The sequence below is a fragment of the Aquarana catesbeiana genome, linkage group LG08 (assembly GCF_042186555.1).
Source record: "Aquarana catesbeiana isolate 2022-GZ linkage group LG08, ASM4218655v1, whole genome shotgun sequence".
NCBI lineage: Eukaryota > Metazoa > Chordata > Amphibia > Anura > Ranidae > Aquarana > Aquarana catesbeiana.
In genome coordinates, this window is record NC_133331.1 from 116,684,727 (window position 1) to 116,712,203 (window position 27,477).

Genomic DNA, 27,477 nt, shown 5'->3' on the forward strand with positions numbered 1-27,477 from the left:
ATAACAGTGCTATAATAATCAAAATGTATATAGCTACCTCTATATAAGGTGCAAAGTGCTAAAATGTAACAAAAATGAATATATTGGCACAAATAATACATTTCTAATAAAGTGCATCAATCAATAAACGGCATGAGCACACGTGAAAATAATGAGCAAACATACATAAAATGAATTAATATGATATAACAACATATTAATAGTGTTACTTAAAGTGCATCAAATAAATGGCAATGGTGCAATCCAAAAGGTTATCAAACATGTAGCTTCTGGACTTTAAATTTGGAATAAACATGTTATACAATCATGTTTGCATCCTTTCTTTTACGGCAAATTGATAGCGATATTTGTTTGAAAGACCAATAATGCCTCTTTGGGAAGATTATGTTTTCTGAATTTGTATCTTCAACATTCTTTATATGACCATCTTATTAGTTTAAAAGGATATTACTAAGTGATCTGTGAGATGTGTGTGGAAATCCACTGAGGAGATGTTTTTAGACTGTGCTTTGAAATGCAGTCAAGATATTTGTGAGGTGGACTTAGTAGCACAGAAACTAGTTTTACACGTTGCACATTTCAACTTCAACATTGGTAACCATTTGGATTGCACTGTTGCATTTTATTTAATGCACTTTAAGTAACACCATTATTATGCTGTTATGTGATATTAAAGTGGAATTCCCGGCTAAACCTAACTAATCTTAAAAATGCTTCCTCCCCGCTTTTAACACCTTTGCTGACTAATGCCGCGTACACACGAGCGGACTTTCCGGCATACTTGGTCCGGCGGACCAGAGTGTGCCGGACAATCCGCCCGTGTGTGGGCGGCGGCGGACTTTTCCGGCGGACTTTTTCCCAAAAGCCCGCCGGACCAAGATTTGAAACATGTTTTAAATCTTTCCGTCGGACTCAGTTTCGGGCGGAAAGTCCGCTCGTGTGTGTGCTGGTCCGACGGAAAGCCCGCTCGTGTGTAGGCTGGTCCGACAGACCAAATACGACACGAGGGCATGGTATTGCATCTCGCGCTCGCTGCAATAGGAAAAACAAATCTTCCTATTACGGCGAGCGCGGGGCATACCACGCCCCCTAAAACGTCACAGTCCCAGCATGCCCAAGGACTGTGACATCATATGGGGGCGGGGTCTCCGCCTATATAAGTCACAACGCAGCCCTCAGACACCAGTCCAGCCGGAGAGAGCGTCGTGTCAACATCTGGGGGAAGAGAAGAGAAGCCAAGCCAAGCCAAGAAGCCAAGAAGCCAAGAAGCCCAGAAGTCCGGACCTCCGCTCGCAATAGAGCTACATGAAGAGAGCGGAGGGGCCGGCCGAAGACCTGCGACACCGGGAGAAGAGGCCGGAGAGCGGAGAAGAACCAACCGGACGCCGGGAGAAGATGAAGCGGAGGGACCCCCGAAGCCGGAAGAAGACCCCCGAAGCCGGAGGAAGATCCCCCCCCGGAGCTGTTTAATAAAATATTTTAAAAACCTGTGTGGTGTGTTTTATTACTTACACTTTTTTCCTAGGTAAATGGGTAGGGGTACCATGTACCCCATACTCATTTACATAGGGTGGGGGGCCGGGATCTGGGGGCCCCCTTATTAAAGGGGGCTCCCAGATTCCGATAAGCCCCCGCCCGCAGACCCCGACAACCAACGGCCAGGGTTGTCGGGAAGAGGCCCTTGTCCTCATCAACATGGGGACAAGGTGCTTTGGGGGGGGCGCAGGGCGCCCCCCTCCCCCAAAGCACCCACCCCCCATGTTGAGGGCATGCGGCCTGGTACGGTTCAGGAGGGGGGGGCGCTCGTTCGTCCCCACCCCCTTTCCTGACCGGCCAGGCTGCGTGCTCGGATCGGGGTCTGGTATGGATTTTAGGGGGGACCCCACGCCGTTTTTTCGGCGTAGGGGTTCCCCTTTATAATCCATACCAGACCTAAGGGCCTGGTATGCCCCGCGACGGGGCTCGCAAGGTGTCAATCTAGCCGATAAAAGCGGCAAGATTGACATCCTTTTCTAGTCCCGTCGCACCTGAGTCACGTTCAAAATGAACGGACTTGTCCGTGTGTGGGCAAGTCCGTTCATTCTGAAAGTCCGCCGGAACTCCGGCGAAAGTCCGTCGGAAAGACGGGCGGACTTAGCCCGCCGGAAAATCCCGGCGTGTGTGGGCAAGTCCGTTCGTTTTAAAGTCCGGCGCACCTGGCGGACAAAGTCCGTCGGAAAGTGTGCCGGACCAAGTAGGATAGAAAGTCCGCTCGTGTGTACGCGGCATAACTTGTGTAAGAAAGATGTAAATACTTAACTATTTTCAGGTCACTCTGGTTTGGTTACTTTATCTGGCTTCCCTGGGACAGCCAGCAGCAGCTGCAGGGGAGAAGAGGGAATTCTAACAGATTAGCTATTAAAGCTTATGGGTGGTGTTAACACTCTCAGGCATTCCAACCACTGCTGAGCGTTCTCTCATCTCCCCTGCAGCCACTGCTGGCTGACATCAGGGATATCACATGACACAGGTTTTTCAGCATACATGTTAGGAAGTGGGAGGGAGCATTTTTTAGATTAGTTAGGCTTCAACGTCCAATTCCACTTTAATTCATGTTTTGTATGTTTGCACAATGTTTTCACTTGTGTTCAAGCACTTTGATTGATGCACTTTAGTTGGCATATACAGTATCTCACAAAAGTGAGTACACCCCTCACATTTTTTTAAATATTTTATTCTATCTTTTCATGTGCCAACACTGAAGAAATGACACTTTGCTATAACGTAAAGTAGTGAGTGTACAGCTTGTATAAAAGTGTAAATTTGCTGACCCCTCAAAATAACTAAACACACAGCCATTAATGTCTAAACCGCTGGCAACAAAAGTGTACACCTGAGTGAAAATGTCCAAATTGGGCCCAATTAGCCATTTTCCCTCCTCTGTGTCATGACACTGGTTAGTGTTACAAGGTAGCAGGTGTGAATGGGGAGCAGGTGTGTTAAATTTGGTGTTATCGCTCTCACTCTCTCATACTGGTCATGGGAAGTTCAACGTGGCACCTCATGGCAAAGAACTCTCTGGCAAAAAGAATTGTTGCTCTACATAAAGATGGCCTAGGCTATAAGAAGATTGTCAAGACCCTGAAAGTGAGCTGCAGCACGGTGGCCAAGATCATACAGAGGTTTTACAGGACAGGTTCCACTCAGAACAGGCCTCACTATGGTCGACCAAAGAAATTGAGTACACGTGCTCAGCATCATATCCAGAGGTTGTCTTTTGGAAATAGACAGATGAATGCTGCCAGTATTGCTGCAGAGGTTGAAGGGGTGGGGGGGTCAGCCTGTCAGTGCTCAGACCATACGCCGCACAGTGCATCAAATTGGTCTGCATGGCTGTCATCCCAGAGGGAAGCCTCTTCTAAAGATGATGCACAAGAAAGTCTGCAGTTTGTTGAAGACAAGTAGACTAAGGACATGGATTACTGGAACTATGTCCTGTGGTCTGATGAGACCAAAATAAACTTATTTGGTTCAGATGGTGTCGAGCATGTGTGGCGGCAACCAGGTGAGGAGTAAAATGACAGATGTGTCTTGCCTACAGTCAAACATGGTGGTGGGAGTGTCATGGTCTGGGGCTGCATGAGTGAGCTACAGTTCATTGAGGGAACCATGAATGCCAACATGTACTGTGACATACTGAAGTAGAGCATGATCCCCTCCCTTCGGAGACTGGGCCACAGGGCATTATTCCAACATAATAACAACCCCAACCACACCTCCAAGAAGACCACTACCTTGCTAAAGAAACTAAGGGTAAAGGTGATGGACTGGCCAAGCATGTCTCCAGACCCAAATCCTATTGATGATCTGTGGGGCATTCTCAAATGGAAGGTAGAGGAGCGCAAGGTCTCTAACATCCACCAGCTCTGTGATGTCATTATGGAGGAGTGGAGGAGGACTCCAGTAGCAACCTGTGAAGCTCTGGTGAACTCCATGCCCAAGAGGGTTAAGGCAGTGATGGAAAATACTGGTGGCCACAAAAAATATTGACACTTGGGGCCCAGTTTTCTGTTAGGGGTGTACTCACTTTTGTTGCCAGCGGTTTAGACATTAATGGCTGTGTGTTGAGTTACTTTGAGGGGACAGCAAATTGACACTGCTATACAAGCTGTACACTCACTACTTCACATTGTAGCAAAGTGTCACTTCTTCAGTGTTGTCACACGAAAAGATAGAATCAAATATTTAGAAAAAATGTCAGGGAAGTACTCACTTTTGTGAGATTCTGTATATCTGTACCATTATATTCATTTTTGTGTCTTTTTTTTACTTTGCAGCTTAAATAGAGGTAGTTATATACATTTTAATTATCACAACGCTGTCATTTAGGTTGGAGAATTATATGTATCCCTTGGGATATTTTTACAGTAGCTACTAGGTGATTTTGGTGAATTAGCACAGTAGTTGTGGTTTATAATTATTATATTTTATATGTTAGTGGTGTAAATTATGTCAGGGGACATACTGGGCACCTTTGCTGCCATTGTGCTATGTGCTGGGCCCCTGTGCCTTTAAGGAGGACTGGGCTACCTCCAGGCCCACTTGCCCCTCATCTATCCATTAGAATGCATGTGCTTCCACTGTGGAGAACTTCAAAAATTTAGAAAGGTTAGGACTGCAAGCGATACACAGGGTGACATGAAGAGGCCTTGCAGCTTACGCATGCATTTGCTAATGTATGCTATTGTTCCCGCAATTTTTAATTTAACCTCTAAACTTGTCTCCTGTGAGGTTTTTGTGGATTCTGGAGCCACTGGCATATTCCTGGACTACACTTTTGCTAAGGAAAATAACATCCCATTTGTTCCCATTTGTTCCTAAGTCTAGACCTCTGAGCATCACCACCCTGAATGGACAACCGTTGGTTGGAAGATTGCCTTGTACAGTTTTAAACTACGACAATCACCCTTCAGGTAGGCACACTCCATAAAGAGGAAATTGTCCTGTCTGTTATTGATTCTCCACTTCTGCCTGTTATCCTTGGTTACCCATGGTTACAAAAACACAACCCTTCTTTTTGATTGAGAAAATGTTGAACTAACCTCTTGGGGGCCGTCCTGTTATCTAAACTGTTTGTCTCAACCCAAAAGACTTTCTGATTGTCTTTTGGCTTCCATGGCCATCCCACCTACCTTGTCTCATGAATACCATGGGTTTGCAGATGTATTTTGCAAGCAAAAGGCAGAGGTTTTACCTCCACATAGTTCTTTTGACTGTGCAATTAATTTGATTCCTGGAGCACCTCTTCCCAAAGGAAGGACCTATCCCCTATCATTGCCTGAACAAAAATCTATGGAGGAATACGTAAAGACAACTTGGAAAGAGGTTTTATCCGACCCTCTTTTTCTTCAGTAGGGGCAGGTTTTGTCTTTGTTGAAAAAGAAGATGGGGGTCTTCGACCATGCATGGGCTATTGAGGGTTAAATCAAATCACCATAAAAGTCTCCAACCCTTTGCCACTCATTCTAGAACTGTTTGATGTTCTTAAGGGAGCCGTTATCTCCTCTGAGCTGGACCTCCGAGGGGCTTATAATCTGATTCGAATTAGAGAGAGAGACGAGTGGAAGACAGCATTCAACACCTGCAATGGACATTTTGAGTATCTGGTTATGCCATTTGGACTTTGCAACGCTCCTGCTGCCTTCCGTTTCATGAATGACATTTTTCACGATTTCAGCAACAGTTTTGTGATTATCTACTTGGACGACATTTTAATCTTTTCCAAGACTCATCTAGAGCATGTCTCACATGTAAAGCAGGTATTACAACGACTGAGAGAAAACCACCTATACGTGAAGATTGAGAAATCCAGTTTTCATCAAAGTCGTATACCTTTCCTTGGATACATCATATGTGCTGTTGGTTTCCAAATGGACCCTCAAAAACTTTCTGCTGTCTTACAATGTCCCCAACCGACCACTTTAAGAGGGCTCCAAAGCTTTCTAGGGTTCGCAAATTAATGCAGGAGCTTCATCAAAGGTTTTGCCTCCATTGCTGCCCCCCTTACTGCTATAAGAAAGGTACAATTTGCAAGGTGTAGCCCTCAGAGGCAGAATCAGATTTCCAGCAATTAAAAGACATGTTCAGCAAGGCTCCAGTTCTCCAACATCCAAATTCCGATCTCCAGTACATTGTTTAGGTTGATGCCTCTGAAGTAGGAGCAGGTGCCGTGCTGTCCCAGAGACAGCTTAAGTCCGGTAGAATCCATCCAGTTTTGTTTTTCTCTAGAAAGTTTTCTCCTGCGGAGATGAATTATGATGTTGTCTTCAGACTGCTAAACGTTTGAATTCACGTCAAGCTCCATGGGCTCTGTTTTTCTCAAAGTCAATGCGTTACACTCCAATTGGTCTGAGTATTTGCCTTTGGCTGAATTCGCCATTAACTTCCGTTGGCACAGTGCTCTTTATACCACACCATTCTACGCGGCCCTAGGCTATCACCCTCAGACTTTTCCCCTACTTCAACCTTCTTCTGGTGTACCAGCAGCAGATTAGCAGGTGAAAAATATTCTGCTACACTGTAAAAAGATTTGCTTATTACTATGGAAGTCAGCAGGCAAGTATGCACTTTTCTCCAATAAACAAAGATGCATATACCTCCATATGTGGTGGGGGACAGAGTTTGGCCCTTGATTCATCGGTCCTTACTGAATTATTGCTTGAGTCGGGCCAGTCTCCTATTGGTTAACATTGCCCTCCTCTCTTTAGATACATCCCGTATTACACGTTTCTCTCCCCTAAAAGGCAATTTTCAATCACTGCTCCAGAACCCAACAGCTACCTCCTCCTGTTCTTGTTGATGGACAACATAAGTTTGAAGTCTCTAAAATTCTGGCTTCTAGAAGGCCGGGTCGTGGCCTACGGTATCTGGTTCATTGGAAGGGTTATCCCATCACAGACCGTTCCTGGGTTCCAGCCAAAGATTTGCATGCCCCTGCTGATATTCGAGACTGTCATGCCTCCCTTCCCGCTAAGCCCTGATAGGCTCCCAGGGGGGTCCACTGGGGAGGGGGCCCTGTCATGTACCTGGGTGTCTTCGAACCAGGATGTTCCTGGTCTCATAGCTGCAGTCTTACCTGTTGTGCCACGGAGGAGCTCTGGAGTTATTGCAATGTTCTCCCAGCTTGATGCATTGCCTTGGACTCACTAGCACCACCTGCTTCCAACTGCGGACAATATACTATCAACCAGCCCATAAATAGCAGCACTTGTTAATAGTGCTGTGATTTTGACTACCGTGTATTGAACCTCTGCCTGAATTCTTGACCATTCTCCAGCCTGCTGATTTGGTACTTCACCGCCAGCTCGTGTATGACCTCCATCTGCCTGACCATTCTTTTGATTTTGATTTTGTACTGATTTGCCTGATCTGTTGCTGAATTGACCTGCCTGACTACGTTTTTGTCTGAATCCTGAGCATACAAGCTCCACTTCAGACACTACCTACCACAGGTATTTTACACTTATAAAGAGTCCATTTACTCTAGTAAGAGTTTTACTGGATTGCAAAGGTGTCAGAGCTAAAAGAGGATAAACACAGGGATAAGCCTGCTATATTTTACAAGTGTGTTATGCATACTTGTACATAGTGGAAAGAACTGCTGACCCTTGGTCCTGCTACAGTTCCACTTTAAAGGTAAACATAGACTGGTTATAGCATAGAAGAAAGTCAACTACAGCTATTAAGTGCTTTCAGGGAACATGGATTGCATTCCCTTTGCAATGCAATTATGCTGCAAGTCTAGTACAAATGTTATGCATTCAGATTTACATTTATTTTTTCCTATACAGTAACAGCTGCTGAAATGTAACAAACTACAATATGCTGATTTAATAAAAAAAAATGCCAGATGAAGCCATAAATGCAAGTTAACAATGCTCCATAAAATCCTATTTAAAATTCAAACATTGCACATACACTTCATAGTGCCTGTCAGAAGCAAAACCAACATGCCTGTATACATAAGCTGTAAAATTGAGTATAAAGGAGGATTCCGCTATCCACCTCACATGTGTGGATGGGGAAATCCACTTATCTATGGCCAACTTTACATATACTGTCCATTTGTACCTTCTATTGAGCTCCAATGGAGAATAATAAATTCTACAAGCAGTGCAGTCAAGGTAATGTAAGTAGTGGATGAACACAAATAAACAATTTTGTCACCAAAATCAACTTGGTCGACATAACATACAAAACTGGAAAAAGTTGATTTGTGGTTACTTGCTGTGGGTATTAAGCAGTGCATTAGATTGCTGTTATGTTTATTTGCTCTAACACCATGTGTTTAAACCATTTCTATTTACTAGAAATATATTCTCTGTAAAAAAATTCTAAAAGACTGGTACATCGGTTTTCTGTGTGAAATTGGATTTAAAAGAAACAGCAACTTTTAAATTATAACAGTACAATTTGTCTACATTGAAGCAGGAAATGCTACGCAGCCTTAACTTTTCCCAAGATGTTAATCATTTTTACTCATTAAAAATTAATCAACAATCAGATCATTAATTGTTACTGGACTACAACACTTTGCTCTACCAGTTATAGTGCAGCATTTATGTCTACTCAACAAAAGCTAATGGACAGGATGGACAGAAGAAGCTATCAATCAGCCAGTCACCCAGCCTCAATGGCAGTGAAAATGAAAACTGGCTGAAACTAGTAGTGAAAGAATTAAATACCAAATATGATGCTGTGACCTGTATTTTGGCAGGGAGCAGTAATGTGTTAATTACTTAGTTAAATATTTTTAGTTTATATTCCACTAGGAATAATTGTTGTCAATTATAAGCTGCATAACATTGGCAGTGAAAAAGCTTTTGTGATGAGCAACATTCAGCTGGACGCCATAATGCAATTTTAATGGTGTATAATACTTGTTTTGTTCATTTTCAAATTAAGGCTGTGAAGACAATGTAATGATAAGAACCCTACAGCATCTAATTGCTACAGTTAAATCTATGTTGGTCTACTTACTGGAACCTGTGCATGCAGTAGCAAAGAAGAATAGAAAATAAATAAATAAAGTGCAAATAAAACATGCAGGAAAACATAAAAAACGAGATATGCAACGACACTTTCTAAGGACAAGCTTTTGGGGTCTACCCTCTTCTTCTATAGTCCAAGTAGTATTGTTTGGAATTTAGAAAAAGGGGATAGGCATCAAAAGTGTATCCTGAAAATGTAACTGTTAGTGTAAATATAAAAGTGTCATGAACAGTACTCAACTGAGTTGTTGCAAGTGCACTAATATGGCTACAGTCACCTTAAACATGAGACATGCTAACCCTATAAGTATGTACAGAAAACAAATTTCAATTAAAGATAGTTTGTTTTTGTTTTTTGTTTTGTTTTGTTTTTTTTTTTTAATCTATAAGTATGTTTTAGTGGGTTGCACAAAAGTGAAGCATATACTAAGGGAACGTACCACACTAAAGCTTTGAAAGGAAATATACTTTTTAAAAGAACATTATAATGTTATGGTGTGAATATATTTTTTGAATGAAGTATTTTTTTTTGAACAAACAATAAAAAAAGAAAGGAAAAAAGTGAAAGAGAAAGAATTGCATTACAGACATTTCATTTTTTTGCAAATATTTTCCTTGATCACCTTAATATAATGATACTGTAAGCATTTAACATATCAATAATTTTAATAGTCATGACATACAACAAGAAGATAGATTTATCTCTTCATTCCAGGCATTAGTTATACCTATATTTATTTGGCCATGGACATTTTATTTATTCTATTGGTATACATATGAACAATTGGAATGGCTGGATTCTGTCACATCTTCCCTACAATATACAAAATCAATCTGTTAATACAATACATTTGGACTTTTGTGTTGAGACTTGTGAGTTTGGGGGTACTAAGGGGAACCCCCTGAGCATTTTACTGTAATGATCTATTTAGTGTGTAGGGGGGCAAGCAAAGGGGAGTCTAGCTACTATTTACATAGTATCATTTTTAAAAGGACCCCCTGTGCTGTACGCAAGTTTTTTCTTCTGCAGAATGGAATTGATATATTCTTACTTTGGAGTATGTTCGGTAATGAGTTTTTAGATGTCCATACTTTGAGTAAAAGAGCAATAGTAGAGTAATATAAGCTCTTTTGAAAGTGCCTTGTTTCCAAGAGGGATTTAGGGAGGTCCTGTCAGAGGGCAGCCACCATTATCCTTTATGTTGGGTCCTTGATGTCTAATGTACCCTAACATTTGCTGCAATTGTGAAGAGAAAAAGTATAATCTGGCATTAGGTATAGCTAAGATTCCTGCATCCTTTGGGAGCTGAATAGTATCATGTTTGATTTTAGTTTGGCTGCATTTCCAAATTAAAGTTCTAAACAGTGAATCAATTTGTCTAAAGGTTTTTAGGGAATCCACACAGGGGCATTGTGTATGCTTTATAATAATTGAGGCATCCAGATCATAGGTTTGTCCTTCCCATGACAGACAATGGTAATTTACATCAAGACCCACATTTGGATTTTAGTTTAAACAATAAGGGGAGTATGTTTAAGTTGACCTAGTCCTTTAGATTCTGGGAGATCTGTATTCCTAAATATTTCAAATATTTAAAGGTATCCACTGTTTTGTCTAGCTGAAAAATGGGAGTGTGCCATCAAAGGGTCCACAGCCATGAGCACTAATTTTTTCCAATTGATGACAAATACTGAGAATTTGCCAAACTTGGATATCAGTACCGTTACTGCTGTTAAAGTCAGAAGTGTCCCCCAAAAACATAAAGAAGTTGTCCTCAAACAATGTCAGCTTGTCCTCACATGTAGCCTTGCAACAATGTCATCGGCTGATCGTATTACCTCTGCCAAGGTTCCTAGTGCTAAGGCACATAGTAAGGGTGTCAAAGGACACCCCTGCCTCTTGCCCCTGTATAGAAGGAAAATGTTAAACCATGAACTCTTAACTTGAGTATGAGCTACAAGGGCAGAGTATACACTTGCATCCATTGAATACATTGATTGCCAAAGTTAAATGGATGCAGTACTTGCCACAGATAATGCCATTCTACAGTAGCAAACATCTTGGCAGCATTCAAAGAAAGAATGGCCCTGTTACCCATGTTTCAGAGGGAATTTGTAGGTAGGGATGAGTCGAACACCCCCCAGTTTGGTTCGCAGCAGAACATGCAAACAGGCAAACAGGCAAAAAATTTGTTTGAACATGCGAACACCGTTAAAGTCTATGGGACACGAACATGAATAATCAAAAGTGATAATTTTAAAGGCTTATATGCATGTTTTGTCATAAAAAGTGTTTGGGGACCTGGGTCCTGCCCCAGGAGACATGTATCAATGCAAAAAAAAGTTTCAAAAACAGCCGTTTTTTCAGGAGCAGTGATTTTAATAATGCTTAAAGTAAAAAAATAAAGTGAAATATTTCTTTAAATTTCATACCTGGGGGTGTCTATAGTATGCCTGTAAAGTGGTGCATGTTTCCCATGTTTAGAACAGTCTGAGAGCAAAATTACATTTCTAAAGGAAAAAAAGTCATAATGAATAGCAATACACATAAAAGTTAATTGACAAAAATGGCATGGGATTCCCCCACAGTCCATTACCAGGCCCTTTAGGTCTGGTATGAATATTAAGGGGAACCCCGAACCAAAATTTAAAAAAAATGCGTGGGGGGTCTGAAGGGTCTGGTATGGATTTTGAGGGGGAACCCCACACCAATTTTTTTATTTTGGCTTGGGGTTCCCCTTAATATACATACCAGACCTGAAGGGCCTGGTATGGATTTTGAGGGGGACCCCCACCCCATTTTTTTTTAATTTTGTTGCGGGGTTCCCCTTAATATCCATACCAGACCTGAAGGGCTGGTATGGAATTTGGGGGACCCCCACACATTTTTTTTTTTAAATTTGGTTCAGGGTTCCCCTTAATATTCATACCAGACCCAAAGGGCCTGGTAATGGACTGTGGGGGAATCCCATGCCATTTTTATTAATGAACCTTTATGTGTATTGCCGAGACCTGACAATTCATTATAGCCGCAAGTACTTTTAAATTACTTTTTTCCTTTAGAAATGTCATTTTGCTCTCGGACTGTTCTAAACAAGGGAAACATGCGCCACTTTACAGGCATACTATAGACACCCCCAGGTACGAAATTTAATGGAATATTTCACTTTAAGCATTATTAAAAACATTGCTCCCGAAAAAACGGCCGTTTTTAAAACTTTTTTTGCATTGATACATGTCCCGTGGGGCAGGACCCAGGTCCCCAAACACTTTTTATGACAATACCATGCATATAAGCCTTTAAAAATTATCACTTTTGATTTCTCCCATAGACTTTTAAAGGGTGTTCCGCGGCTTTCGAATTTGCAGCGAACACCCTAAATTGTTCACTATTCGGCGAATGGGTGAACAGCCAACGTTCGAGTTGAAGACATGTTTGACCCAAACATAAAGCTCATCCCTATTTGTAGGTTGGGATATTGTCTTTCAATGTTTGTGGCAGTGGACCTAGTGGGGATAAAGCCTGCTTGGTCCTTTGAACTATTTTTCAAATAAGTTTTGACAATTTATTTGCAAGGAGTAAGTTAAGTATGGTTTTGTCTGCCTTAGTAATTCTTGGATTCCTAATTGAATCCAAGAAGTGGTGAGCATATCTGAATCAAATGAAACCTTGCTGCTAAAGCCTTTGTAATATTTTTGAAAAATATGTCAGGGGTTGATGTGACTGTGGTGTACTCACTTGTGGTTATAGCATTAATGTGTGAGAGGCTGTTGGGGCTTAACTATGGTTACTAAAAGATGGTCCGTATGTTCTACTTCTTCAAAGTTTGTTACATAAAGAATCGCTTGTTTTCAGCTTTAGCTAATGCAATAGTTTTGTACAGTTTTAGCCATCCTACCTTGCAGCATATACCTACATGCAATTTGCATGTACTCCCTGCACTTGTGTGTGTTTCCTCCCACCAAAAACATGCTAGTACATTTATTTGTTCCTTTCTAAATTAAACCTAGTACATGTATGGTCATGTATGGTCCCTAGATTACTAGCTGATTGAGGGCAGAAACTGAGCTGAATGTACAATATGTAAAGTGTTGTGTAATATTGTCGACACTATATATATATATATATATATATATATATATATATATATATATATATATATATATACATTTATACATATACTGTATACAGTATTTCAGAGAGAGGCAAATGTGTTGTTGCATAAATAGGCCACCCATGCTTCCTTCCTAGTAGTGCAGTGCAGTACATTAATTGTGCATTTCATTTTTATTTTGGCAAGTATTTGCTGACTTAAATGTTTGACATACATAGACAAAATACATAGACAAAAATATAAAACACTTTAAAATAAGTGTAGTGCTACCCGGCAGGTGCCAATGGTAATTTTGGGTCCTCTACTCTCTTTAGCTCTAGGCAAGGCCTCACCCCAACTGACACCACCAGAATACTTTGGCTGGGAACTCTCAGTGGACCTACAAAGATTGCACACACTGTTCTTTTAAGAAAATTAGCAGACTGTATTGGCAAAATATACATTTATCATTAAATTAATCATTTAGTATTTATCAAAATTATAATGTAATAAAGCAAATTGATACACCAGTGTCAAGGCACAAACATTGCAAAACAAATACAATGCAATAAACAGAGGAACCTCATAGTTCCAAACTCAGCATAAACTTCAGTATGAAGAGTGTAAATGGTAGCTCTCCTAATGAGAGGTTTTGCCTCAAGTGACCAAGAAGAATACTAAAAAGTTAAGACAGGCTAGGTCACTCAAGGACTCAAAGGGGCTAGGCTTAGGCCTTGAAATCTTGAGCTCAAAATCAGCGACTCAGTTCTGCTCTCAGAGAAACATAGTGACTTGGACAGTCTTATGGAAAGTTTCTGCTGGCAATTTTGGGGTCCTTTAAACATTGGCATGCAGGGAGGTGTAGATAACTAAAAAGGGGTAGCAATGAACAGAGGCCTAGTGTAAAGTCAGGGCTGGTAGGTAGGAAGGTTCCTTAATGCAGCCAGACAGGGACTGAAGCCAGTTCAAATGGGTAATCAGGAGTATCAAGTTTAAAGTATTAGGTAGCCAGGGAGGAGGGGCAGATGGAGAGCTAAGCAAAGTCGATGTTCTGGAATATTGATGGTTTAGAGACCTGCTACCTGATGAAGAATACAGCAGCAGACAGTACAGATCTGCTTTAGAAAAGTGACAGTGGAAGGGGGTGACTCGTAACCAGGTTTAGGCTGGAAGAAAGGGTTAACAGCTTTGTCTATAATGTGGGTCAGAGACACTCTCACTGTATCCTTCTGTGGCAGTCCTCGAGCAACAGCAAGTGGTCTGAATGATGGGGAGCCCCCTTAAACACTGCTGCAGCATAGGCAACTTGAACAGTGATTCTGGTTGGTAGATGCCCCTGTTCTCAATCGGCTTCCAGGCTCGGTGTCCAGCACAGCAGTCCACTCTTTAGCTCTAGCACAGCCCAGTCTAGTACAGTTCAGCCTGGCATGGCTTGGGACAATACAGCACAGATGAACACAGCACAACTGTGTATAAATATACTAAAAATGCGTTTACAAATAGTAATCAATCCAAATTAGTGCCAATAAATAAATAAATTAGATATATTCCCTGTGATAAGTGTTGAATCCTCCGTAATAAAAAATAAATAAATGATAAACTTATAAAGGTGCAATATAAATACAATTGATTAGTATAAATCGATAAATAGTGCCAATAGAATCTGATTAAATATAGATGATTAAATTCATGAGATAGGATAAGTAGCAGGCGACAGTTCAATCCTCAGTAATCTGGGATATCTGGATTTCTGCGGTACTTATTTGTTCACCCTCTGAGCTATTTCTTCCACAGCCACAATGAATGGTAATTTTCTCAGTATCAAGTGGTTTTATGTATAATAAACAAAGAGAGAAAACATTGCGCAATATTGTTACAATAAAAGTTCACAGGCAAAACAGCACAGGGATACACTCACGTGTGCCTGACTTGTTTTAGGCATGCAGATAAGCAGATAGGCAGATCTCAGCTGGCTTGTAAGGACAAGGCTTGCTACACAAGCTGCTGCTGCTTGATACAATGTATTCAGCAGACTGTGTCCTAGGCTCCTCCCACGCGTTACATCACTGACACGAGTCATGAATTTAATCATCTATATTTAATCAGATTCTATTGGCACTATTTATCTATTTATACTCATCAATTGTATTTATATTGCACCTTTATAAGTTTATCATTTATTTATTTTTTATTACAGAGGCTTCAACACTTATCACAGGGAATATATCTAATTTATTTATTTATTGGCACTAATTTGGATTGATTGCTATTTGTAAACGCATTTTTAGTATATTTATACACAATTGTTGCTTAGTTTACTTTGGAGATATCGCACCACTTCCAGTGGATTTGTATAACTGGAGGAACACAGTTTTTAAATATTTGCGATTTTTTCATATATTTGTGATTTTATATATATGCGATTTTTTTAGCGATTTGGTAGCAATTTTTTTCACATTGGTTTTTAGCACAAAAAATTATTTTCTCACATTGACTGAACTTTGTATCAGAGCGCATCAATCTATGTTATATGCTTTAATTTTTAGGGGATTATGACCACTATATAATTGATAGCAGCTTGATATCATTGTCAATCCAACAATTTTTTTTTTTTTTTTTTAATTAATTGCACGTGCATTCACATACATTTGATTTACACTTATTTGATTGTATATGTCACGGTAGATCATTATTGCGCTTGGTGTTTTTGTTTATTTACAGCACAGCTGTACCACTATTTCCAGGTTGGCATGTTCCCTCAACTTCCTGACTCCTTCCTGGGCTTTTTTTTATATTATCTCTCCCCCTCCAGGTGCTTGTAGGCCTTGTCATTGTGGCCCAGGATGGCTGTAGATAAAACCCTCCTTCCAGACTACATCTCCCAGGCTGGCCCTGGCAATTGTATTCCAGTCACATTTAGATAAAACTAGTTGGCACCGCCATCTTGTGGACAAACAAGGTTCTGCAACTCAGTAACCATCCTCAGTGTTATATGAGCATTATTGTAATGTATATATATATATATATATATATATATATATATATATATATGTATGTAAAAATGTTATAACTTTACAATAAAAGATTAATGTGATATTAGGCCAATCAGCACTGCAATGGTTATTAGGCCAATCAGCACTGCAAAAAACAAAGTAACTATATATTCAATTTATACAGTATATTCTGTTGTATCTGTATGCAGTTTTGACATTAGCTGTATTTATTCTTTCATTAATGTATCATGATAAGTTGGTCATGCATTGATGTCTCTTTATTTAATGGATAGGACCTACTGTATGTGTGTACAGATGTTACACAGTTACTTTCCTGTACCCTAACTTTTCAATTTAACTTTAACCAAGGCCAGCTACAATCCTGGGCATTCACGTGAATGGTCAAGATTAATGCAGAGACAACAGAGCAATTTCAAATGGTAAAATAAAATTGATATATGATATATTTAAATTTGTTTGAAAGTTTTGAGGGTGAAGCTTTAAACAGTATGCTTCGAATACCAGATGAAAAAGGAAACTTGCTGTCACTCATTTCAGATCATTAGATCTGCCACAAAATGATATGTTTCCAAAACAAGAGAAAAGCAAGTACTCTTCCTCTTGTCTCTTGTAATACTGAGCATGAAAGGGAGCCTGAAGGCTTGTTTTATATGCAAGACATAGAAGTTTTGTTTGATTCCCCAGATGCCCAGTACCACAATGTGAGAGTCTGTGTAGGAGAACAGCATTCTAAATTTAGGCATGTACGTTCAAGCTTTCAACATTAATTCATATCAATTTCCTTCAAGTATAGTCATTGTATAGAACACTATGTATGGCATATATATATATTTAATAACTGAACTGTTAAAAATGTTTAAATGAAGGAAAGTTTCTTAGTCTAAAATATTAGTGATATTACAAGGTATTCTAATGAGTAGCATGGTACAATTATATGTGGCCACAGCAAATAAGCTTCATCATTACAAAGTTGTTACATGAGATATTTACTGCTTTCTCAATTGCTTGTATTGGCATGTTTTTCTCCACTATAGATTACCCATGATGACTACCTTTTGTAACAATAAAGCTTAAACTTGTAATTTAAACTTTAATACATTGGAAATTAAATTAATAATTTCTATTGTTTGGTCTATGCTAAACTACATTTGTAGTGATAATAACAAAATTAAAATATTTCTTAGAAATTATTTTAAGCAATATTCTCAAACAGCTCTAAAGGTGCCTGTAGTGGCATGTAATATTGTAGAGATTGGTCAGAGTCAATGTATTTTAGTGAACATCGGGATTATTTATTAATAAATTATAAGATGGGTATGATGGCTGAAATTTGCCACTTTCTAAGTTTAAGGGTGTTACACAGGAATTCAACACTCCTGGTTGCTCTGCACTCATCCATGTGAGTTTTGTAAGTTTAATCACTATTATGCTTCCTCAATAATACTTAAAAACAATACCATAGACTTACCACACTATAAGGTCTCTCCCATCTCTTCCCTTATTTTTCTGGCTGAGATCTTGAAGTATTTTTTTTGTTGTACCTCTACCCCCTTTTTTTCCTGCATAACGTGGAGGTCCCAAAGCCGCAAGCATTAAGGAGAATAAGCCAGTTTGCTCACTGATAGGTTTACTTGACAGCCCCCTTTCCCACAACTAACCCACACTCCCATATTGCTTCATTTGTTTGTCAGAGCCCTCAGAAAGCCTCAATAATGTAATCAGAGCATATACTCTCAGGATGCAATGCTCAGGCCTGAGTAGCTGATCGCCAGGCTGAAACACTGTCATATAGGTAAGGGGAGAAGGAAGAGGGTGGGGCACGTGGAAGTGAATGACCTGTCACTTTGCCATGAATCATTTTAAATCAGCACTCCAAGTACATAAAAAAAGCAAAAAAAAAAAAAAACAGGTCAGTTGTGAGGAACATAAAATGTTTAATGTATCTTAAAATACTGCAATTTTCTTTTCACAATTCTCTGCCTACAAGACTAAAGGAGAGAGTAAAGTGGGGTAAACACTATATGAAATTCGGGCGAACAATCATCCGATTTTCCATGCAAGTCAAAACTGAGTATGGAAAAAATGTACAAAAATTCTTGTATGACAAATGCTTTTTTTTGTTGTCCATTGTTTCTGATCATGTGTAGTCTTTCACTTCTGATTTTTTTCATACGAAAATGGTACAAAAATGGTACACATTAAATGAAAATAGTTTTTTCTGTTTCCGTACGGGAAACATTTTGAAGTTTGTCCCTTTGGAAATTTTAGTTCAGAAGGTCGGAAACGACTTTCAAAAGTTGCGTACATCAGAAAATCGTTCCTCGGATGAAAATGTTCGCCAAATTTTCTTATAGAGTGTATGAGCCTTTAGGCCAGTGGTTTTCAACTCCTGTCCTCAGGACCCACTAACAGGCCAGGTTTGCAAGGTAACTGAAATACATTACAAGTGATATCATTCGCTGTTCAGTGATTGCAGTATTTTAGTCTGCATATGCCCAAAGTAATACTTAAAATCTGGCCTGTTAGTGGGTCCTGAGGACAGGAGGTGAGAACCACTGCTTCAGGCTCTATTGCTTTGGACAATGTTGTCAATTTAATGTGTTTTTAGGCATTTGTAACTGGAAGGAGGCAACTTATAGAAAGAGAGGAACACAGGAAAGATCTGAGGCAGAGTGTGTTTTTCTTTCATAGTTCAGTGAGCAGGGAACTGCCACAGTAAGCTGCAATATTATAACTGGAAACATAGTCATTATCCTGGAAATGCAAGGGTGTGTATCACAAGAGTAGATGAAAAGGGTTACACATATTTAAAAATGTAAATATAAGCATTCCACCCATGTATGTAAACCTAGATCTATTTTGCAGCATGTACCATGTTTCATTGTATTCAGTTTTCCTGAAGGATAAGTGTCCATTAAGACAAAGTGCAATTATCCTTGTTGCCCATTTGCCCTGACCTAACCCACCCTCCCCCACCACAGATTGATAATTACCTGGATCCAAAGGCCTCCAAAGTTTGTTTACATCCAATCCCATAGATTTCCATAGGGCTGTGTCCCAAGGCAGGACATGAAGGAAGATGGCCCCACAGAAGTCTATGGGGCTGTAATGAGCAGGTGCAGCAAGTATAGTGAAACTTGTGCTGCTGGATGTAAACAACACCGGAGGCCATGGCTGATCAGATGGGGTGGTGGCTTAAGGTTGTTAGGCTGCAATCAGGAAAATTCTCAATAGATTCTTAAAACTGTAACTGTAATCAAACTGTATACAGTGAGACAATATGTTAATTATACAAAAAAACTATCCAATTTACATATCTGGAACCAGAATGCAGTTTAGGAATTCTGCCGTACTGGCTGCATGCTTGTGCTAAGTCAGGTACTCAAAAATTATTGAAGTTATTAGATCATCCTGGTTGTTGGGTAATGAACATTTTCATTAGGAGAGATATGCAATGATAGCCCATCTATGTTTCTCATGGCAAGTTTCCTTTAAAGTGAAAGTGATAAGTTTTACCCTATGAATGATGCAAGAATACTACTAAGAACTTTAGAAATGCAACACTAACCTGATTATGTACCTGTTTTGTTCTAAAATAAAGCTATACTTTACAAGACGATGGTGACAACATACTTTGTTGTTTTTACCAATGCAGACAAAAGTGAGAAACATGGTAGATGTTTTTTTAACCTATCCAATGATGTTTTTCTTCAGTGCTGTCATCTGGGGGCTTTTTTGCTATCCTCATAGACATTACATCATTACCCAGTCTTGCTGAAAACAGTTGAATCAGACCACTGTCATCTCATATCTATGAGCTCACTGCTATTTAAATATATATTTATTCATTATTTATCTAAATATGCTTGTCTAAATATTGCTTGAAAATAAACGTCAACCATTGATTAATTAACCTCTCTTTTTTTGTTTACTGTAAAAGTGTGGTTACACATCATAAGAAAGCAAATCAGGATTATGCAATGACTCAGTACATCCTAGGATTAAAGCAATATATCAACATTTAAAATATACTATTTGTATGCATTAAACTATACAGCCTAGAGCCTTTGAAGCTAGCTTATGATACCTTTCCATGGGAAAAAATACTGAAACCAATTCATCACTTGTCTTCCATATAATTCAGCCACTGAGAAATTCTATTTAGACAATTTAAATATTTCTTCAAATCTAGTATTGTAGAATAAAAATACTGAATCCTACAGCATTAAATACTTGGCTACAAACACATTTAACCAACGCATCTGAGCAAACTACTGTATGTTGCAGATCACAGCAACAAGATAAATTTCAAACTGCTTTTGCAATAACAGACATGAAGCAGCTCCCACCAGTGCAATGATTCATGCAGATCTTCAGGAAACAATTTATATTCAGTACTTACATAGTGCTGTCACCCAGCTCTTCATACAGATTATTGGCAGCAGGGGCTGATGATTTGCCTGCTGGCAATGCCATCTGGATCCTCGCTGTCTTTGCACACTCAGCTTGCCTCCTTTTTGTAAGAAAGAAAGAGGACAGACAAGGTGTCTTAAACATCTAGTAATTGTTAATTCTTAATAAGGAACTCTTTTAGACTTACACTGTGGTACATGTTAATTACAACACAATTTATAAAACTGTATGTTGGGGCAAATCAGATTACTGAAAGAAACTACCCAGAATACATGTATATGGAAAGAAACCATCTACCATACAATAAATAAATGAATTGTAAAATGTGCTCTTCAGCATTTTTATTGCTACACCATTACTGTGCTGAGATCACACCTAACCATTTATTTTTTCTTGCACAGTCCCTATTCTTTGAATCTTGAAGAGACCTTGTCAGCAATCAGGGAGTCCAAATAAACCTTGCCCCTGTAAAGAAAGTGAATCAAGAGGAATCTCAGACTGAAGTCTAAACTCTCTGGGGCATTGATCTGACTTGTCTACCTCTAATCAATGCACACTTCTGTAAACACTCAAATACTCTTGTAGTCTGATAATGAGCCACTGCCAACCTTGCATGCTGTTTTTTTGTATATTGATGCAGATAAATGCAACCCAACATGATGAACATACAGGCAACAAAAGTATTTTTGGAGTAAACTAAAAAGCAACTGTGTAGCATATTTCTGACACATGTACAGAAAATGTTTTTATACAGTGTTAAATAGCACACAAGCCAACCTTGAATAACTTTGCTAACTAGGCCTCATGTATGAAGTTTCTAAATAACCCTTTCTAATTTCTTCCCAGGTGTTAATCAGCCGCTTTTTTTTTTGCTGTTGAAATTGCAGTATATAAAACATATAAAGGAGACACTGACTGATTATTCATCAGACACTTTTTACATCAGGCTTAAGGTGTTTGAATATAATATCTACAATCAGATGTAATAGTGTAAAAAAATCAGTGTAATCTTTGACTTTATAAAAAAGTAGTATGATGGATGACACTGTTCATGGATTACACAGATTATAGACGTTTGGAGTGACCTCTAATACAGTAAATTGAGTTTATAAAATATATACGTTTATAAGATGATTCATAAATTATTCAACATTTATATTTTACAGACTGTTATGAGTTTCATTCTACTTTCTAAAAATATGACATGTGCCATGTCTTACAACTATTTTGCAAACCTGACAAGTGACATTGCTGGTTTTCCAAATATTTCCCATTTTACAGGATGTAAGCAGTGACTTTGCAGCTTCAACTTCTAGGATATACTTGACATGGTGTTTGCTACTAATGCAAGAATTTTTGCATGTCTTCAGATAGTATTAGAATGATTTATGTATAGGAGGTGTAAATAATAGAAACAAAATGCACTTACTCTTTAAATCTGTTCCACAGGGGCAAACACACCAAGAGAAAAAAGAAATATATTAGAATGTTAATGAAAAAGCCATGTCAATATTAATGAAAGCATAAATATTAATCTAATATACAAAATATTTTACGCTTTGCAGTTTTTCTGTATTTTAACCCCTTCCCGCCGAACGTACGCAGATATGCGGCCTCGGCTTTCGGGAGTTATACCGGGAAGATGCCCGCAGCTGCAAGCATCAGCACAGTACCGTTCTTTAGAGCGGGCGATCGGCTATCCAGGGATAACAACCAACGTGGCTAAAAGCCACTCGATTGTTATCCCGGAGGAGCGGGAGGGGACATCCCCCCTCCCGCCACCTCCCACAGCTCTGACCGGGCCTCCCATCCCACCGGGAGACCCGATCCTCGATCCGCCATTTCTGGCGGTTAGAGAGAGACTGGCACGAAGCCGTAAATGGCTTTGTGCCAGTCTCCTAAATGTAAACACGTCACAACGTCACTTCCTGTTTACTCGGCTACCAATGGCGCTGGATTAAAAAAAATATACAGTATTCAGAATTGCCGTTTTTGAATACTTTGAAGTGCAAAGGAGGGATTGGAGGTCTTTTAGATCCCCGATCCCTCCATAAAGAGTACCTGTCACCACCTATTACTGTCACAAGGGATGTTCCTTGTGACAGCAATAAAATTGATCAAATTATTTAAAAAAAAAAACACACAATTTAATGATATAAAAATAAATAAAATAAATAAGAAAAAAAAAAACATTTTAAAGCACCCAAGCAGCAAAGAAAACGCTTATGGAAGTCGCACCCGCATATGTAAACGGTGTTCAAATCACACATGTAAGGTATCGCCATGCTCATCAGAGCGAGAGCAATAATTCTAGCACTAGACCTCCTCTGTAACTCTAACCTGGTAACAGTAAAAAAAATTTAAAGTGTCGCCTATGGAGATTTTTAGGTACCGTAGTTTGTCGCCATTCCACGAGTGCGTGCAATTACAAAGCATGAAATGTTTGGTATCTATTTACTCGGCGTAACATCATCTTTCACATTATATAAAAAAATTGGGCTAACTTTACTGTTTCGTTTTTTTATTAATTCATGAAAATGTCCCTTTTCCCAAAAAGTTGCGCTGTACAAATACCGTGTGACATAAAATATTGCAACAATTGCCATTTTATTCTCTAGGGTCTCTGCTAAAAAAATATAATGTTTGGGGGTTCTAAGTAATTTTCTAGCAAAAAATAAAAACACCAACAGAAATAGGCTTAGGCATGAAAGGGTTAAAACACTTCACTGTAGCAATAAACTGCATTTAGGATTTTACCTACAACAATGAAGCCTTAATTATCCTAATTATTCCTAAAAAGTCAATTATTAGGCAAAATACACCCTGTTTGTGGATATTAATGACATAAAACAAATACTTTTCTAATAAACAAAATGTTTACTCTTTGCAATTTTTTAGTACTTTAGTTTACTTCACTGTAGCAATAAATTGCACTTAGGAAATGATAGTGTGTAGACATGCCCAAGTATTTTACCTAAAACAATGAAGCCTTAATTGTCTAAATTATATTTAAAAAAATCAGTTATTAGGCAAAAGACACTGTTTTTCCTTCTTTCTTGAAATAACAAAAATGTTTATGCCTCAGCCTAATTGAAGGCAATTCATTACTGTAAGGGGAGCTTGCATAATGGTAAAACACAATTATACTGTTGATTAGGGATGAGCCCGATGTTCGAGTCGAGCGTAAGTTAGACTCAAACATCGGGTGTTCGCCTGTTTGCCGAACAACGAACATCATGTGGTGTTCACGGCAACTTCGAAACCCGCGGAACACCGTTAAAGTCTATGGGACACTAACATTAAAAACCAAAAGTGCTCATTTTAAAGGCTTATCTGCAAGTTATTGCCATAAAAAGTGTTTGGGGACCTGGGTCCTGCCCCAGGGGACATGTATCAATGCAAAAAAAGTTTTAAAACTGCCGTTTTTTCAGGAGCAGTGATTTTAATAATGCTTAAAGTGAAACAATAAAAATGAAATATTCCTTTAAATATCATGCCTGGGGGATGTCCTTAGTATGCCTGTAAAGTAGCGAATCTTTCTCGTGTTTAGAACAATATCACAGCAAAATGACATTTCTAAAGGAAAAAAAGTAATTTAAAACTGCTTGCAGCTGTAATGAATTGTCGGATCACAGGAATATAGATACAAATCATTGAAAAAAACAGCATGGGTTCCCTCCCCAGTCCATTACCAGGCTCATTGGGTCTGGTATGAATATTAGGGGAATCCCACACCAAAATGTAAAAAAAAATGTGTGGGGGTCCCCCCAAAATCCATACCAGGCCCTTTAGGTCTGGTATGAATGTTAAGGGGAACTCTGCACCAATTTTTTTTTTAATTGCGTGGGGGTCTCCCCAAAATCCATACCAGGCTCTTCAGGTCTGGTATTGATTTTAAGGGGAACCCTGCACCAAGAATTAAAAAAATGGCGTAGGGGTCCCCCCAAAATCCATACCAGACCCTTCAGGTCTGGTATGGATTTTAAGGGGAACCCTGCACCAAAAATTTAAAAAATTGGCACAGGGTTCCCCTTTATATCCATACCAGAAGGACCTGGTATGGAGTTTGGGGGAACCCCTAAGCCATTTAAAAAAAAAATTGGTGCAGGGTTCCCCTTAATATCCATACCAGACCTGAAGGACCTGGTATGGAGTTTGGGGGGACCCCCATGCATTTTTTTTTACATTTTGGTGCAGGGTTCTCTCTTAATATTCATACCAGACCCAAAGGGCCTGGTAATGGACTGGGGGGGAACCCATGCCATTTTTTTTTTCAATGATTTTTTAACTATATTGCCAGGATCCAACAATTAATTACAGCCGCAAGCAGTTTTAAATTAGATTTTTTTCCTTTAGAAATGTAATTGTGTTGTGTTGTGGTATTGTTCTAAACACAGGGAAATGTGCTACTTTACAGGCATACTAAGGACACCCCCCAGTCATGATATTTAAAGGAATATTTCATTTTTTTGTTTAACTTTAAGCATTATTAAAATCACTGCTCGGTAGTTTTTAAAACTTTTTTTTGCATTGATACATGTCCCCTGGGGCAGTTCCGGGTCCCCCTACACTTTTTGTGGCAATAACTTGCATATAAGCCTTTAAAGTGAGCACTTTTGATTTTTCATGTTCGCGTCCCATAGGCTTTAACAGTGTTCGCTTGTTCATAAAAATGTTTTGCCTGTTCGCATGTTCTGTTGCGAACTGAACCGAGGGGTGTTCGGCTCATCCCTACTGTTGATTGAATACAATGAAATGTGTTTTGCCATGGATTACAAATACATTTTAATACTCTGCTCATCTGACAAGTGCACATATTTGTAAAGTCACCTCTTTTTCTTTCCTGGGTAATAGCTTATTTTAGAAAGCTCAAGTTTCTTCAACTAATGGTCTGCAAGTGTTTATGAAATATATGGAATGAAACTGGAATTATATAGTCTATTTATTAAAAAATGTTAGCAGTGTAATTCACTGAGGATTATATCACAAGCAGGTTAATACTGATATCAGTGACCAAATTCATATGTTATTAATATTGGGACATGCTGAATACAGAGAGTAGAATATAGAGATAATACAATTTTCAGTCATACAGAATAGTCTCATTTTCAGTGAGCAGATGGAGTATGGTCATTTCAAGGCTACCCTGTATGTGTTTTGCTGAAAAGCTTATTAGGGCATGAGCTCAAAGTTCATGAGACAGTTCAGATATGCAAAATAATGAGTCAGAGCAGTGACTTATACCCCCTTGTGCTAATGCTGGAGAGAACTGTGTTTACCTGGTTTATCATTGTTCATTCTATAAAGATAGCAATTTACTTACTGTCTGTAGCTGACCATTACAATTAAAATAGCCGGTATACAACAGAGGATGATAATAATAGCCAGTGCTAGCAAAGCTCCTTCAGTGTAGCCTACAGCTTGGGCTTGCTTCTTAACATTGGCTACAACATCTGGGGTTCGAATCTCCAAAATACGTCCTCCAAGGCCAATGTAGTCTTGAAACTGTTTATTGATGTCAAGCACTTTACCATCTAAAAATCTGAATAACCAAAAATAAGGATTAAATAAGTCCATAATGATGTATGTATCTGTCTTACACATACGCTCTCTCTTTCTTCATACAATCAGATATTACTAGCAAAATTAATCTTATGTTAGACAAAGTAAATGCAAATGGTGTAGAAAGCCACCTTTCAGTAAGATGATGCCAGTAAATCAATATTAACTGTTTGTTTAGCCTGCTTTTTTTTTTATTATTCATTTAAGCCTAATGAATGTGTGGGTATGGAAAAATGTGTGTGTGATGCACACTACCTTTTAGCTTACTCAACAAGAGTGTTGTAAATTCTGCTTTTGATTCTATTATATAATTAATTAATTCATTGATTAAAAAAGAAAAACAAACATTTTCAGATTACTAATGGAAAATGTTGCATTTTTAAAGAACTCTTCCTTATATTATACAAAAGAGAGAACAAGAAATTGTTGGCATATAAAAATGCTGAGCTTTACACTAGATGTCACTGCAGCACAACATCAATTCATAGATGCAGCTGCATGCATTTAATAATAATCTCCAAATAAACCAAGATCACAGTGCCCCATAGTTTTTTATTCTTTTGCTAAATATATTGACAAGTCTAGGAAATTAAAAAGTGTTTGCAATGAAATTATGCCTATGTCCACATATCGCAAATACTATAACTTTATTGTCTTATTTGTAGATGTTTTACTCTTGCAGTGACTCTTGTGATATATCTTATGCACTTAAAAAATATTAACTCTGGTCTATCTGAAAACATAATATTATATTAATTAGTAAACCAATTAATACTGTTTTTGCAGTGACTCTTGTGATATATCTTATGCTCTTAAAAAAATATTAACTCTGGTCTATCTGAAAACATAATATTATATTAATTAGTAAACCAATTAATACTGTTTTTTTCTTCCTGGCAATGGGGTAGCATGTAATATGCAATTCAGGAAAAATCATTTTCATTGCTGTGTACTCACTCCTCCATTATATCATGAGGATTGACAACACAACATTCTACAAAAGAAGGAGCAGAATCTTCTTAACATATTTAAAGAGAGCAAAATAAAGCATGACAAAGGAATGGCTCTTCCTCCATAGACTTAAAAAAAGTATTTATACTTTTGTCTTTGTTCCTGTTGGAGAGATTTATCTTACCTTATGTCACAGTGAGCATACTAAAAGTGAAGGAAAATCTCCCTATTGGGGCACCAACAAAAGCCTGTCAAGGGTTCTTAGGTTATTTATTTTTTTACCATAAAATATTATAAAAGAATGGGAACACAATTCTTCCCAAAGTTCCAAACCTGATTCTGAGTAAGACTGAATATAAGCCAGTTGATATATGACTACTCATTGTTCTCTTATAATTTTTTCAGACAATGGAG

At 38.7% G+C, this 27,477-nt stretch overlaps 1 protein-coding gene across 1 annotated transcript in view; it reads right to left on the reverse strand.

Annotated features, from left to right (window-relative positions):
- Window positions 1-27,477, reverse strand: part of PCDH15 (protocadherin related 15) — a 2,079,434-nt gene that overhangs the window by 107,796 nt on the left and 1,944,161 nt on the right. Inside the window, exons 31-33 of the mRNA XM_073596339.1 lie at window positions 25,874-26,092; window positions 21,980-21,988; window positions 20,540-20,650 (exon numbers count right to left, since the gene is read on the reverse strand). Of these exons, the coding sequence (XP_073452440.1) occupies window positions 20,540-20,650; window positions 21,980-21,988; window positions 25,874-26,092 (339 nt within the window). The remainder of the gene's footprint in view (window positions 1-20,539; window positions 20,651-21,979; window positions 21,989-25,873; window positions 26,093-27,477) is intronic.